Source organism: Tursiops truncatus, chromosome 5 (assembly GCF_011762595.2).
Source record: "Tursiops truncatus isolate mTurTru1 chromosome 5, mTurTru1.mat.Y, whole genome shotgun sequence".
NCBI classification, from domain to species: domain Eukaryota; kingdom Metazoa; phylum Chordata; class Mammalia; order Artiodactyla; family Delphinidae; genus Tursiops; species Tursiops truncatus.
The window spans coordinates 96,149,283-96,163,281 of record NC_047038.1 but is presented as its reverse complement, the minus strand read 5'-3'; the positions used below and the strand labels follow the sequence as shown (position 1 = coordinate 96,163,281).

Below are 13,999 nucleotides of genomic sequence, written 5' to 3'. Positions count from 1 at the left end.
GTCAGCCCTGAAATTGGCAATGGAATTCTTTAGTCTATGATAGTGTGTACGAGAGACAGAAATTGGAACAATTTTGTTTTAGGTTTTAAAAACTTTTTTTTTGTTTTTCATTAGCCATACCTGATTCATTACATTTTTTCTTGAGCCTGGCCTCTAAGTGCCTTGACGATATTCTTACCCTACCACCAACTTTTAACCTCTCTTCCTCCTTATTGGGAAATTTAATAAGCAAGTAGGTGCGGGCATTTGTGGTGGTGAAGGTAGGAGATAAAAGGGTAATGGTTTTAGCAGATTAAGTCAGAAGGAAAATACGAAAGGATGCTCTGCTCATGATTCAACAATAGCAGAAGCTATAAAGACAGGATGCACATCCAGTGTGCTGAGGCTGGGTCTTTACTGCCTTGCTTCTTGTTTTAAGGTGAATCCCTCATGACAGGTTTGTTGCCTGATGCAGCCCATATGGAAAGAAACTGACACTAGGCATGGGCTGTAAAACCGGTATACACACACATAAGAAATTTTTCCCCCAGTGACCTCCAGGAAGTATTTCAAATTGTTAAGCAAAGACTGCATCACCCACTAATGAAAGCCCTCCTTTGGGAGAAGGGGCAGCAGCTGTTTTCCGCCCTTAGAATAGTTTTGCTCAGTACAGGAAGTCAAGATTAGGTTTTGCAATAGGAGGCTAGTGGACTTTTTTGAAATTTGTTTGTTTCATTTGGAAGGAAGGAAAGAGGGGTGTAATTAACCTGTTCAAGTTTGGCCTTGAACTCTGAGATGAGCTTAACTTCTTTTTGTTTTTGAACAATATGTCACTCACCCTATTAAAGACCAGGATGATGTAGGCTTCTGTTTATCTACCTTGGAAGATATTTAGTTTCTTGCTACACAAAGTTCCAAAATTGTCTCCTAGACTTAATTTTAAGAGAAAATTTTCTAGTCTTCTGCGCTTTCAGCTTCTGCGTGCTGTGCGGACAGCAATTGGTATTCATACCCCATTAATTAGTCAAGATTGTTTTAGAATGCAGCCAAGACCCTTTTTTTGTTTCTGAATTGTGCTTCTGAGGACAGTTCCCCCCAAGAGTAACTTAGCTTCCTGGGAGAGAAGGCACAAATCATGAATTCATCAGAATAGATTGTCATGAATGTAGCAGAATAGATTTCTAGACCTTCGGGTTTTCACTGGACTATACTAAGAGATTTGATATTTCTGTAAGGAGAGTCAAGAATGTTAGTGGTTCCCTCTCTCTCTCTTTCCCCTCCCAACCCCCACTCTTATCCTAGAAAGCCTTCCTAATTCACACACTGAGAATAAAGGCCCACATCTGAAAAAAAGGAGAGCTTAATACACTCTTTTTTTCTCCAACTCCTCTGCTCACTTTCCTTTCTCTATAGAGTTGCTACAGTGAACGGAAGAAAACACGGAACTTAGAAGCTTACGTGGAATGGTTTAATCGTCTCAGCTACTTGGTTGCTACAGAAATCTGCATGGTGAGAAAATGAATTTTCTCTTTCTTCTAGCCCTCTATATTATCTTTTCATACTTTTTACATCTGTTGGGTCTACATGTTGGATAACTGCCCTCTTTTTTCTCTTTCTATACAGCCTGTAAAGAAGAAGCACCGAGCAAGGATGATTGAGTATTTCATTGACGTAGCTCGGGAGTGTTTTAACATTGGCAACTTTAATTCCTTGATGGCAATAATCTGTGAGTGTTTTCTGAGAGATATGAGTCCTTTATTTTTATAGATCCTGTGAAATGTATCCACTGAAAATTTGCAGATAGTACAGTTTTGTTAATGAAAACTGTATTGTTTAATCTAGACTTGTTTCAGAACGTCCAGAATGCTTTAAATATCCAAATTGGTACAAGTATGTGTAATCTTTTTTAAGTATATAAGAATTCATGGAATACATTTAGTCACTTTATCCTCATCTGAATATTTATGTATAAAGGCTTACACATGAGATATGTGCCTAAATTAAGGATTTTAGAAAGTGTTTGAGTAGCTTGTGTATCAAGCATTATAGAAATATATGATCTGGGACTAAATCAAATGATTCCATCAGCAAGACAAGAGGGCAGCCTGAGAAGCTGGAACATTTCTGACTACCCAAGTCACTAGTACGTATCCTCCTTCGACCTTATTAGCCCAGCCTATAAACTTTGCTCCTCCTCTGTATCATGGGGATTTTAATGCCAGTGACTGTTCATTCTATAAACATAGGGCAGGGGGTAACACTGTCTTGGTTTTCCCAATTTATACCTATTTTCTTGCCACAATTATGGTTAATGACTCTTCCGTTAAAAAATATTCTAATTTATATGATAAATGATATGGCTATGCTACACATTTTAGGTACTCAGTAAATATTTGAATATTTGCCTGACTCTTCAGAGTCAGGGTCAGTTTGAAGCCAGAGAATCTACCAGATTTAATTCAATAATTTTGATTCTAATAAATCCCTCTCACCAATTCTTTTTTCCATTAAAAAGATTCTTTTTCCCCTTTATCTCCCCCATAAAAATACTGGCCAAGCTTCAGGTCTCTATCTGGCTTACTCCATGAGAATAGTGAACAGATGTTCATCTACATCAAAGACCTGAAAGATCCACAGTCTAGGTAATAGAAGATTATTTAATTCCCTTCTTGTACTGTTAAGAAAATATCAAGGCAATCCATTTCACGGGAGAAAGTATTTGTAATACATCTAGCTAAAAAAGAACTTGTACTCAGAATCTATAAAGGACCCTACAAAGCGATACTAAGTAGACAAATAACCCAATGAAAAAAAGGGCAAAAGGGCTTCCCTGGTGGCACAGTGGTTGAGAGTCCGCCTGCCGATGCAGGGGACGCGGGTTCGGGCCCCGGTCTGGGAAGATCCCACATGCCGCGGAGCGGCTGGGCCCGTGAGCCATGGCTGCTGGGCCTGCACGTCCAGAGCCTGTGCTCCACAACGGGAGAGGCCACAACAGTGAGAGGCCCGTGTACCGCCAAAAAAAAAAAAAAAAAAAGACAAAATACTTGGACATTTCACAAAAGAAGATATACTGATGGCTCGTAAGTATATGAAAAGATGCTCTACATCATTAGTCATCAGAGAAATACAAATTAAAATGAAAATCACAGTGAAATAGCATTTCACACATGGGAGTGACTGAAATTAAGAAGACTAGTTGAACCAAATATTGTGAGGATGTGGACCAAGTAGAATTCTCAGACATGGGTGGTGGTATGAGATGGGACCACTACTCTGGAAAATCATTTGGCAGGTTTTTTGTATAAAGTTAATTTCCTTCCACTTAGTAATGAACACTTTTTCAGAACATAGGTTAGAATGACCTCTCTTATTTCTCTATTTCCACCTTCTTTTTCTCCCCCTCCATTTTAAATTGGAAGCTGGCATGAATATGAGCCCAGTCTCTCGACTGAAAAAAACTTGGGCCAAAGTGAAGACAGCGAAGTTTGACGTTCTTGAGGTATGTGGAGCTGCTGTTTTGCTCTTACGTAACATTTTGCGCCTGAATTATTTGGAATTTTTTATGTGGCGTTAAAAGTGAGGTCTCGTAAACTTTCTGCAGGTGAGAAGTGTGTAGTTAATACTCTCCTCTCTTTTGTCTTCAGCATCAGATGGACCCTTCAAGCAATTTCTACAATTATCGAACAGCTCTTCGTGGGGCGGCACAAAGGTCTTTAACTGCTCATAGCAGCAGAGAGAAGGTATGGGTTTAAAGGAGTTTTATTCATAGTAGAGTTGCCATGTGTTGCACTGAAATGTGAACTACTGTACCGAGCTTCTTTTAGTTTAGATCTAAGAAAGCAAGGCCGCGTGCTGTAGACATTTTTATCACTTGCCACAGAGGGAAGGGGAGTGCTAAAGGAAGGGTGGAAGGAGGAGAGGGAAAGGGAACTTGGTGGAGAAATTTGCAAATGTTATTATTGCATTATTTAAATGACTATTTTGTAATGTGTCATAGTTGCGTTTCAAGCAGTAAGTATTAAGTCCTATGTTAAGATGACTAATAGCATTGGAGAGTAATTTGATTAAATGGAAAACAGACATTTACACACTGCACAAGGTGGCTGACTTAATGTAACCTTTTCTCTTAAAGAATTAGCTTACCTCCCATGGTTAAGTCATTTATGTTCAGAAAGTAGGTTAGTTGCTGTAGCATTAGGCCTGCTGTTACTAATTGGATATGTGGGTGGCAGAAAAGGTACAGAGATGATGTCTGAGAGATGAATGATCCTCACTCTATCTGCCCTGCCCTTAAACAATTTCACATTATCTTGGATCAACTGTACTTCTGACTCAGAGGGTCCTTCATTGGCACATTTCATACATGGGAAGGATAAGTCATTTTGACATTTGGAGATCATGTTATTTGAAAAGTAAATACCTGGTTGCAGTAAATGGGCTGATGAAGGTTGCTTGATGAAAGTTATTTTCTGCTTAGATTCTATCCATCTTCTAACTTAAACTATGTCTTCAACAAATAAACGAAAATGAGGGTAAAAAATTTCAGGGCCTCTCAGTCACTTCCCCCAAAAAGCTTCAGCCACCATGATCTAAAATAAAAACAAACACAAAAAGAAACCCCACCTTTTAAACATGCTAAATTGCTTCTCAACAAAACCCAAAATATCAGTTCTGATAATGTTTGCGAGATATTGTAAATACATTATTATTATTATTATTATTTTGATAAAGAAACAAGGTCAGAGAAGGGATGAAGCAGAGATAACTATCTCGATTTAGCCTGAGGGAGTTTACCAGCTTTTAAAGTTTACCTGCCCAGGACTTCCCTGGTGGTCCAGTGGGTAAGAGTAAGACTCTGAGGTCCCAATGCAGGGGGCCCAGGTTCAATCCCTGGTTGGGGAACTAGATCCCGCATGCAGGCCGCAGCTAAGAGTTCTCATGCTGCAGCTAAAAAATCCCGCATGCTGCAAGGAAGATCCCGTGTGCCACAACTAAGACCCAGCGCAGCCAAAATATAAATAAAATTTAAAAAGAAGGTTAAAGCTCTTTGAGAAAGAACAAGGATGAGGAGAATGAAAAAGAAAAATATAAAGTTTATTTGCCCACATCCCAGTGCTCCTGTGACTACTTTGAGAAAAATCGAATCAGAAGTTTTTCAACCTTTGGGAAATGATCACATGCATGGGAGGATCCCAGTACCCTGAAGTGTGAAGACCTGTGGGAGGCTGTCTGCAGCCTTTTCTTCACCTCTCCGTGTTGGAAGCAAGGCTTTCTCTGCAGGACCTCCGTGAGTTAGAGGGCCTCTGCCTTAGCGAGGAAGAGGCTGTAGAATCATCTCTCTTGGTCAGGAGCTGCAGTACTGGCCAAAGGAATTCTGAAGTCCAGCCCTCCCACAAAGGTCTCACTGAACGTTGTACTCGTGGAACTCTCATAGCTTTTTCCAGTATTTACCCTTTCCATCATTTACTAAACTCTGTCTGCTTTAGTTTTGTTGTTTTTTAACCAGTTTTGTGTGAGTGTATGGATTGTGTTCTGTAGTTCGTAAAACAAATGATCCCACCACCAATTTAAAGCAATACGCCATTTCTTTTTCACAAGTGGTCTCAAAGGCTATAAATGAAAACATTTGGGGATAAAAATTCACCTTTTATTCAAGAGAATTGGGATTCTGTTTTCTTTTTTGAAGTGAGGGTAGACTCTCTTCATTCCTAAGTCAGTTCCTATTTTAAAGTCTTCCTGGCAGTGTGAATAAAGTAATATAATCTTTGATATTCTCTGAATTATGTTTAGGTGGCCAATGTGGCACATCTCTAGGTACCATATAGAAAAAAATCTATCTTTCACATCAGGGCCATTAAATGATCTTTAAATTGCTGTTTTTTTCTGTGAGTCCTTGTGTCTCCTGGTTTTTAACCACTTCTCGTACAAGTGCATGGTTTTCAGTCCTTTCACCATTCCATTTCTGATCATCAGCATTCATTTCTAGTTGTGGAACTGATAATGCGTTTAGGGTGTAGTTGCCAAGAATATTGTGAAAGGGAATTAGAGAACATTACTACTTGAGACGTTCTCCCACTAAAGCCTTCATTGAAAGACCTCTCAGAAAGCAAACTTTTGCTCCTGTAGTAGCCTGTACATCCACCTTCACTCTGGAAATCCGAAGCCCTTACAGTCTCCCGATTTTTACAGTGGTAGATTTATGTGGGGGCTGCACATCTGAAGGGAACCATCCATGAGGAAATGACATGTTGAAGAAGACTGTGAGACTTCTGTCTGGCATATGGGCATAAGGAACAGCACAGGAATGATCATAAGGGAGATTGTTTCTATCGCTGTGTTCTTGGAAGAGTGGTTCAGACAATTAATAGTGGATCAATCCAGCAATCCCACTTCTGGGTATTTATGCGAGGAAAACAAAAACACTATATGTTTAGAAAAGATACATGTACCCCCTTGTTCATTGCAGCGTTATTTACAAAGCCAAAGATAGAAACAACCTAAATGTCCATTGATGGATGAATGGATGAAGAAATTGTAGTGTGTGTGTGTGTGTCTGTATATTTATATATACACACATATATACACATATATATAATATATATACATACAAGCATATATACTACAGTGTCTTTATTCCATTATATATATATATGTATATAAAATGATTCATGTGATCAACACCACGTGAATCTCACGGCCCAGCACTACAGAACAGGGCACAGAAGTAAAGTTCTTGCTTAAAAGCTGTTACACTAGGCAGTTACTGCATCCTGATAATAATTCAGTCCTCATTTTCCTTATGATGATATATCAGTAATACTTGTCCCCTTGTATGGGGCCCACTGGTTTGGGGGGAATGCTTAATTGAGGTCAAACCTGTGTTGTTGAATTTAATCCTCACCACAAGTCAGTGAGGTACTGTTCCCATTTTAAGGTGAGGAAACTAGGCTTTCTTAGGCGTATACCAGGGGTTGGCAAACTCTTTCTCTTAGGGGCCAGATCCTAAATATTTTAGGCATTGTAAACCATACGGTTTCTGTTGCAACTACTCAGCTCAGATGTGGTGGCACAAGAGCAGACATAGACGGTACGCGGGTGAGCGGATGAGTGTGCCTGTTTTCCAGTAAAGCTGTCTGGACACTGGAATTTTAACTTCATTTAATTTCATGCTCATGAAATATTATTCTTTTGATATTTTCCCAGCCATTTAAAAATGTAAAATGTGTGGCTTCTAGGCCGTTCCAAAACAGGTGGTGAGGTGGGCTGGCCCTTGGGCCACAGGTGGCGGACTCCTGGCTTGTACGTCCAGTCAGTTGTGGAGCCACATTTTAAACTGAGGTCTAGCAGAGCCAAAGCCCAGCACCCCCCAGTGACAAGTGGTCTTGCAAAGAGGTGAAGTTCGGGTGTGCTTTCATCCTTGTTACCATGGCTGTTTAGTTCTAAAATAATAGAGATATAGTCAGTAATATTTGAAGGAGAAGGTAATGAGGGAATCTTTACGAATTCAGTTTAGAGACTTCCAGACAATAGCAAATGATTAAAAGTATATTCAAAAGGGCTGTCGAAATTGAAGATTCATTTTGGCTATTTTCAGAGATCAATGAAACAAAAAAAAATCAAAGCCTATCTTTTTTTAAATGACTTTAGGGGAAAAATCTGAATTGCCCCCTAGAAGTGAAAATTGATACTTAATGTTTTTAAGTACAAGCCAAAATGTTTGTTTTCCAGACCCGTCATTCATCTAGTATAGGTGTACCACATGAGTCATAAGCTTAGGGAACCTTCAAAAACCTGCTCTTGGGTAAACAACATAGGTCCACGATTTGTGTCTGCAGCATTATTTACATTGTAGCACATTTAGAATCTTCAAAAGCATGTTGGCGTTTGAGAGAAAGTGGAAGTTACAAAGTGGAAGAACAAAGAGCTTTGTTCTTTGTTCATTCTGGTCTTCGTAGAATTTTGAGTACTCTCTTAGAGATTATTATTTTAGATTAATTAATTAAATACCACCATATCAAACCAAAGATGTGAGGCAGGAAAGTCTTACTAAAGAAGGCTCATTGTTTTTTAAACAGCCATTAATTTTAATTGGCACATTTATATTCCTCCTTCACCTGGGCCTGCCTCACAACATATTGTGCAAGGTACCACTTTGGTGATTTCCCATGAGAACAGGTGCTTACCTGCTGTGTCACAAGAAGGCCAGGTTTACTCAACAGGAAGTTTGTAGCAACTATTACCAAAAACCCTGTGCTCTCATGTTATCTTGAGCAGTATCTTCAAGGGAAAAGAAAATGTTCCTCTAAGAAAAAGTTCATCTAAAATGTAGATGTCTAAATGATAAAAACAGTACAGATTCTCACAGAGAGCTGGGTCACACATCTTAAGCTCTTAGTACCTGCAGTGGCAGGTATTCTATTAATATTTTGCTCTAACTAAATGAAAAGTAAGAGTTCTTTTAGATGTTTTTTCTTTGATTATAGCTAGAACTCTCAGATTTGATTATATGCTATTGCCCTGAGAAAAATGGGGGGAACTAGCAACAATGTGAAGCCAATCTGCCTCCCACTGCCACCCATCTTTGCTGCATTTTGGTTACTAACAGCATTTTCATGTTATGCAAAACTATATAAAGAAGGAAACTGCTCTCATGGGAGGCAAAGGAAACACTGTACCTGTCTTAATTAATTATAGCCTAGTCTGTAATCCAGAGTCAATGCTGTTCATTAACTTCTTATATTGTTTGATGAGAGTCTAAATGTTTATTTGCCCAAAACAAACCAGAGCTTTTTGTTTTCTCTAGATTGTGATACCATTCTTCAGTCTTTTAATCAAAGATATTTATTTCCTCAATGAGGGGTGTGCCAACCGCCTTCCCAACGGCCATGTCAACTTTGAGGTAAGGCTGCAAGATCTGAGCCCAGAGAAGGGCTAGCTTCTCCAGCAACTGTAGAGCGCCCAGGCCATCTAAGCTGCTTCTGAAGTTCTCGAGCCAAGTTTTCTCTTTCCCTACTAATTTGTAAGAAGATAACAATGCTGACTAGAATAAATTAGCTGCACCATTATTATAAATTATTATCCAGAGGTACTTGAGTAAATTTGGACCTCTACCTAGCAAATATCTATTGCTAATTTTTATTAAATTAAGAAAATTATGGAGTTCAGAAGATTAGAAGCCAGAGGAGAACATTAAATGGAGTGATCTCATCCAAGCCCATGATTTTTGATAACTGCCTTTAACTTCAACTTTCATTTTATTCTTTTCTAGAAATTTTGGGAACTGGCCAAACAAGTGAGTGAATTCATGACATGGAAGCAAGTGGAGTGTCCATTTGAGAGGGACCGGAAGATCTTACAGTACTTGCTCACAGTACCAGTCTTTAGTGAAGATGGTGGGTAGCCTGTCCAGCCGGGGCCGCCACCAGCATCCACAGACCCTACGATCAGGAAGTCAGCATATAAATGCTTGGTGCCAGGTTCCTCATGTAGTATGAGGCCTGTTTTCTGACTTATTCCATCTTAAGAATTTTCTGTTGCACAGAAAACCGTATGATTTATCCCTAAAATATTTGTGTCAGGCACTCACTATTCACCGATAAGCAGTACGTTTCTGTGTTTAAACATTCTTTATAATATTAGATCTGCAGAGCTTTGGGCACAAATGGAAAGTTATTGAAGAATTATTTGCCCTTGTTTAGGCTTGCTTTAATGGAGAAAAAAGGTGTTTCATGATATGTTGACATTCAAGGTAATTTGAAGAACAAAACAATTGCTAGCCCCTGCTGTTTGTCAAAACAAACAGTGGAAAGTCTTAACCTGTTAAAACATTAGGAAATTTGAGGCAGAAACAGTGATTGTGTCCAAAAAACTGACCAGAAACTTAAAGTTTGTAAAAGACTTGGGGATTGATTATATTAATCTGTTATAACCTAATATTGTAGAAATCAATAGCATTATTAACTACTTCTCATAGTAGATTGGTAGTGTTTGTGATAATGACTGAAGAACATTTTGAATTAATATGACCCATTCCAGAGGGGACTTGATTATTATTAGCCTCTACAAACAGGATTAATAACAAGCTTTTAAATCTTTGGAATTCTTTTTGACTTAATATTAAAGAGAAAAACATTAGAAGAGTGAAAAATTGGCCTAGAAAACCTGACTTTTTACCTGCTAAAATGTCTTTTAAAAAGCTAACAGGAAAGGCTCCCCTTCGCATCCCCCTTCTTTGTAAAGAACATAAATGTGAGTGTATGATCGCATCCTGTGGCTTGCCTTTTTAAGCTTTTTTTGCCTCATAAATTGTCTTAGTTAACCAAGTGCCTTCTTGGCCTAAGAGGCCCTTGGGGTTGTGTTGAGATGGTCAGTCAGGGGCAAAGTGTGGTATTCTGTGTTCTTAAAGCTCCCCGGTTGTAATTTGATATTTTAAGGAGTGTGTTTTGCTGTAGGGTTTGGTTCAGGTTGAATGGGGGATGGATGGAGGTGGGTAATATATCAGGAAAAGGCTTCAGCGTTAATGCATTCGTACTTTTGGTTGATTGTAGCTCTCTACTTGGCTTCCTATGAGAGTGAAGGACCTGAAAACCATATAGAGAAAGACAGATGGAAGTCCTTAAGGTGGGTCTCATTGCTTCTCATTGCTGTACAGATCTAATAAAGACGTTGCCCTTAAGTGAAGAAAGCTGCGTGCTTGTCATAGGGAGTCCCTGCCTGCGAGTTCCAAGTCCTCTCTGTAGCTTATCTCCTGTTAACTGAATCTTTGTGGCTTGGAATCCTCATTGCCATCCTTCAGTTTTATTGTCTTTTTTTTTTTTAGTACTGGCAAATATATAGTGACTCTGTTCTTCTTTCTCCCATTATTTTATGGAATGAGGAACTGAAATTACCCTGTGGTATGTTAAAAAGGGCACTGACACATTTTCTTCATCTAAAAGATAAGAAGTTCAGACTGTATTTCTGAATAGCTCTAACAGTAAAATCTTATTTCACCTGAGATCAAAGAGACCCAAGTACCAGCTGGTTCAGTAAATTGGAGTGTGTCACTTATCGACTAGATCTTGGTCCCCTCTTTGGTTTGGGAGAGAGCTGGGACTTTAAATGTAATACAGAATCTCTCCAAATTTAAAAATGTTGTTAATCTGTAGTGTTTTCAAACAAAACTAGGATAGGTAAGTTTGTATTTTAACCATCTGAGATGCTTTAATGGGCAAAAGTAGCCCAGGATATAGTATTACTATAACCAAAATTGCTGTATGTGTATTTCTACTAAGAGACTCTGGGAACATGTGCCTCTTTTTTTTTTCTTTAATATTTATTTATTTATTTGGTTGCACTGGGTCTTAGTTGTGGCAGGAGTGCTCCTTAGTTGTGGCTCACTGTCTCCTTAGTTGTAGCATGTGAGCTCTTAGTTGCAGCATGCATGTGGGATCTAGTTCCCTGACCAGGGATTGAACCCAGACCCCCTGCATTGGGGGCGTGGAGTCTTATCCACTGTGCCACCAGGGAAGTCCCATGTGCCTTTTTGTACCAGGTTGACAAACCCATTTTCTTTTCTTCCCATAGTCACTTGGGAGCCTTCATTAACTTGATCTTGGGCTAGGTTTTTGGCCATCTCCACTAATATATATTTATTTTAAGTGACTAGCAGTTCTCCCAGAAAACCTGAAGGACTTCAATGCTTAATATTTTTCTGTCCTTCTTTAAAAAATTTTTTAAATTAATTTATTTTTTATTAAAGTATAGTTGATTTACAGTGTTTTAATTTCAGGTGTACAGCAAAGTGATTCAGTTATATATATATATATATATATATATATATATATATATATATTCTTTTTCAGATTCTTTTCCCTTATAGGTTATTACAAAATATTGAGTATAGTTCTTTGTTGTTTATCTACTTTATATATAGTAATGTGTATATGTTATTCCCAAAATCCTAATTTATCCTTCCCCCCATCTTTCCTCTTTGGTAACCATAAGTTTGTTTTCTACGTCTGTGAGTCTGTTTCTGTTTTGTAAATCAGTCCATTTGTATCATTTTTTTAGATTCCACATACAAGTGGTACCATATGATGTTTGTCTGTGTCTGACTTACTTTAAACTATGTAAAATCAAACTTCAAACATGGGAAAGATGAAACTAGTATTAGGTGAGGATTTTCATCCTCATTCAGATCATTTGCTACCTTCCTTCTTATCTTATCTTCTTTATTACTCAGGTCCAGCCTCCTGGGCAGAGTTTAACACACGGGATGCTGGCTGCTGCTAGCCGCTGCTGCGTTCAAGCAGATCATCATCTCTGGCCTTTGTTTTCGGGCATCTAGTGCCACAAAAAATCATGAAGTCCCTGCAAGCACGCTCCCTCAAGAGCAGACGGGGACCTTATTCCCCACAGCTGACAGACTGACTCAGATTTTGTGAGACTGTAATGTTCACTGAGGACACTTGAGGAAGAATCCTCTAAAGATCCCAGCTCTGCAATCATTCATCTCCTGGAATTTCCATGTGAATCACAGCTCTGCATCTGGCTGGAGCTTTCTTTTGTGTGTGTGTGTGTGTTTTTTAATTTGGTTCAACATTTGCTGCTAATGGGACTTGCCCGGCTGAGTGCTGGCTCTTAGGAAGCCCACGTTTCTTTGTTAACTTAAAAGAAAAAGGGAGAAGAGGGAGGGGAAGCAAGCCCTCCATTTAGATCCCAAACTGCAGCTCAGTGGTATTGCCGGGAGGGGTCAGGCTGGCTGGATGCCAACTGCAGACTTTGTTTCCCTGAGCTCGGGCTGTGTTGTGAATTCCCCTCCTCCCTCTTCCTACAAGGTTTTGAGTTGGCTGCTGGTTAGCAAACTCCTTTTTACCCATATAAGTTATTTAATATAATAATGAAGCTAACACTGTGGTAGGAAAATAGCCACTAGAAAAAAAAGCAGAGTTTGTCATTGGACTGTGTAACATTCTAGAAGGACCTTCTGTTTTCTTTACCCTTCTGAGCTGTTTACAGCTGACCACTGTGTTCTACAGATGTGTTTCTCAGTAGTGTTTCTGTTACTTAGTTTTCCATGATGCCTATTTTTTTTTCCTCTTGTAAATTTAAATTATCTGACTTTAAGGGTCTTGGGAAAAAACCCATGGCCTAATTACAGTTTAATTTTTTAAACAGACTTATTTTTCACTACCTTTCATAGTCTGTTGGCGACTAAACATGTGAACAGAGAACAGATTGGAAAAGATAACCCCCGCCCACGAGAGCAGTGAACAAAACAAATGAAAAACATCTTGCTGTTGACTCAGAGGTCGAACTAATTGTGAAATAGTTCACCTTGTTAAACATCTAAATAAATCTGTAGTGGCTCTGCAAACAGCCATTATATTTATTTACTGTAGGAGAGACTGTAGTAGTAAACTGTGCTAATGAAAAAAAAAAAGACATCATGTTCAAAACAGAGATGTATTTGCAAACTTAATGACATGGTTTCAGAAAAACAGAGCATGTCTGTATGCTGCACGCCATCTCAGCAGACCTAAAATGTCTCCAAGCTGTCCCTTTACAACCATCAATATATTTGACACTCTGCGGCCAGGAGTTGTGGTGTCTTTGTTTTCTTTAATGGATGGGATTGGTGGGGGGTATTGGGGGAGTTGCAGTCTCAGCTGTTCAACTCAAGTGACCGGCTGAAAATGTGTCTGCCCTTGGGGAAGTGGCCTTTAGGAGTATGTGCGTGGGCCTTTGATATTTTGAAACTCAATCATAGTAAACAGTTAATAAGCATCACTTGCCAGGCACTTCTAAGTGTTCGCCATGGATCATCATCTTCGCTTTTTAGGCGTGGAAACAGGCATATTAATAATAATAATAATTTGTCCGCGGCCGTATAACTAATGAGAGACACAAAGATTTGAACTAGACCTTTAATTCCAGAGCCCAGCCTTGAGATCACACTGCCAAGCCTTCTGAGACTTCAGTATAACCTTCAAGCTTGCAAGGAACCTGGGGATCTCGCTGACCTGCAGATGTGGATTCT

General features: G+C 39.1%; 1 protein-coding gene across 9 annotated transcripts in view; it reads left to right on the top strand.

The window, feature by feature from the left end:
- Nucleotides 1-13,560, top strand: part of RASGEF1B (RasGEF domain family member 1B) — a 34,413-nt gene extending 20,853 nt beyond the window's left edge. For 8 of the 9 annotated variants that reach the window (XM_019932802.3, XM_019932799.3, XM_019932796.3 and 5 more), the window contains 8 exons: nucleotides 1,393-1,488; nucleotides 1,603-1,705; nucleotides 3,399-3,478; nucleotides 3,624-3,719; nucleotides 8,783-8,878; nucleotides 9,248-9,371; nucleotides 10,527-10,599; nucleotides 12,203-13,560. In XM_019932802.3, the coding sequence (XP_019788361.1) occupies nucleotides 1,393-1,488; nucleotides 1,603-1,705; nucleotides 3,399-3,478; nucleotides 3,624-3,719; nucleotides 8,783-8,878; nucleotides 9,248-9,371; nucleotides 10,527-10,599; nucleotides 12,203-12,227 (693 nt within the window). In that variant the 3' untranslated portion in view covers nucleotides 12,228-13,560. The other variant, XM_073805383.1, reaches the window with a different exon arrangement.
- The last annotated feature ends 439 nt before the right edge of the window (nucleotides 13,561-13,999 follow it).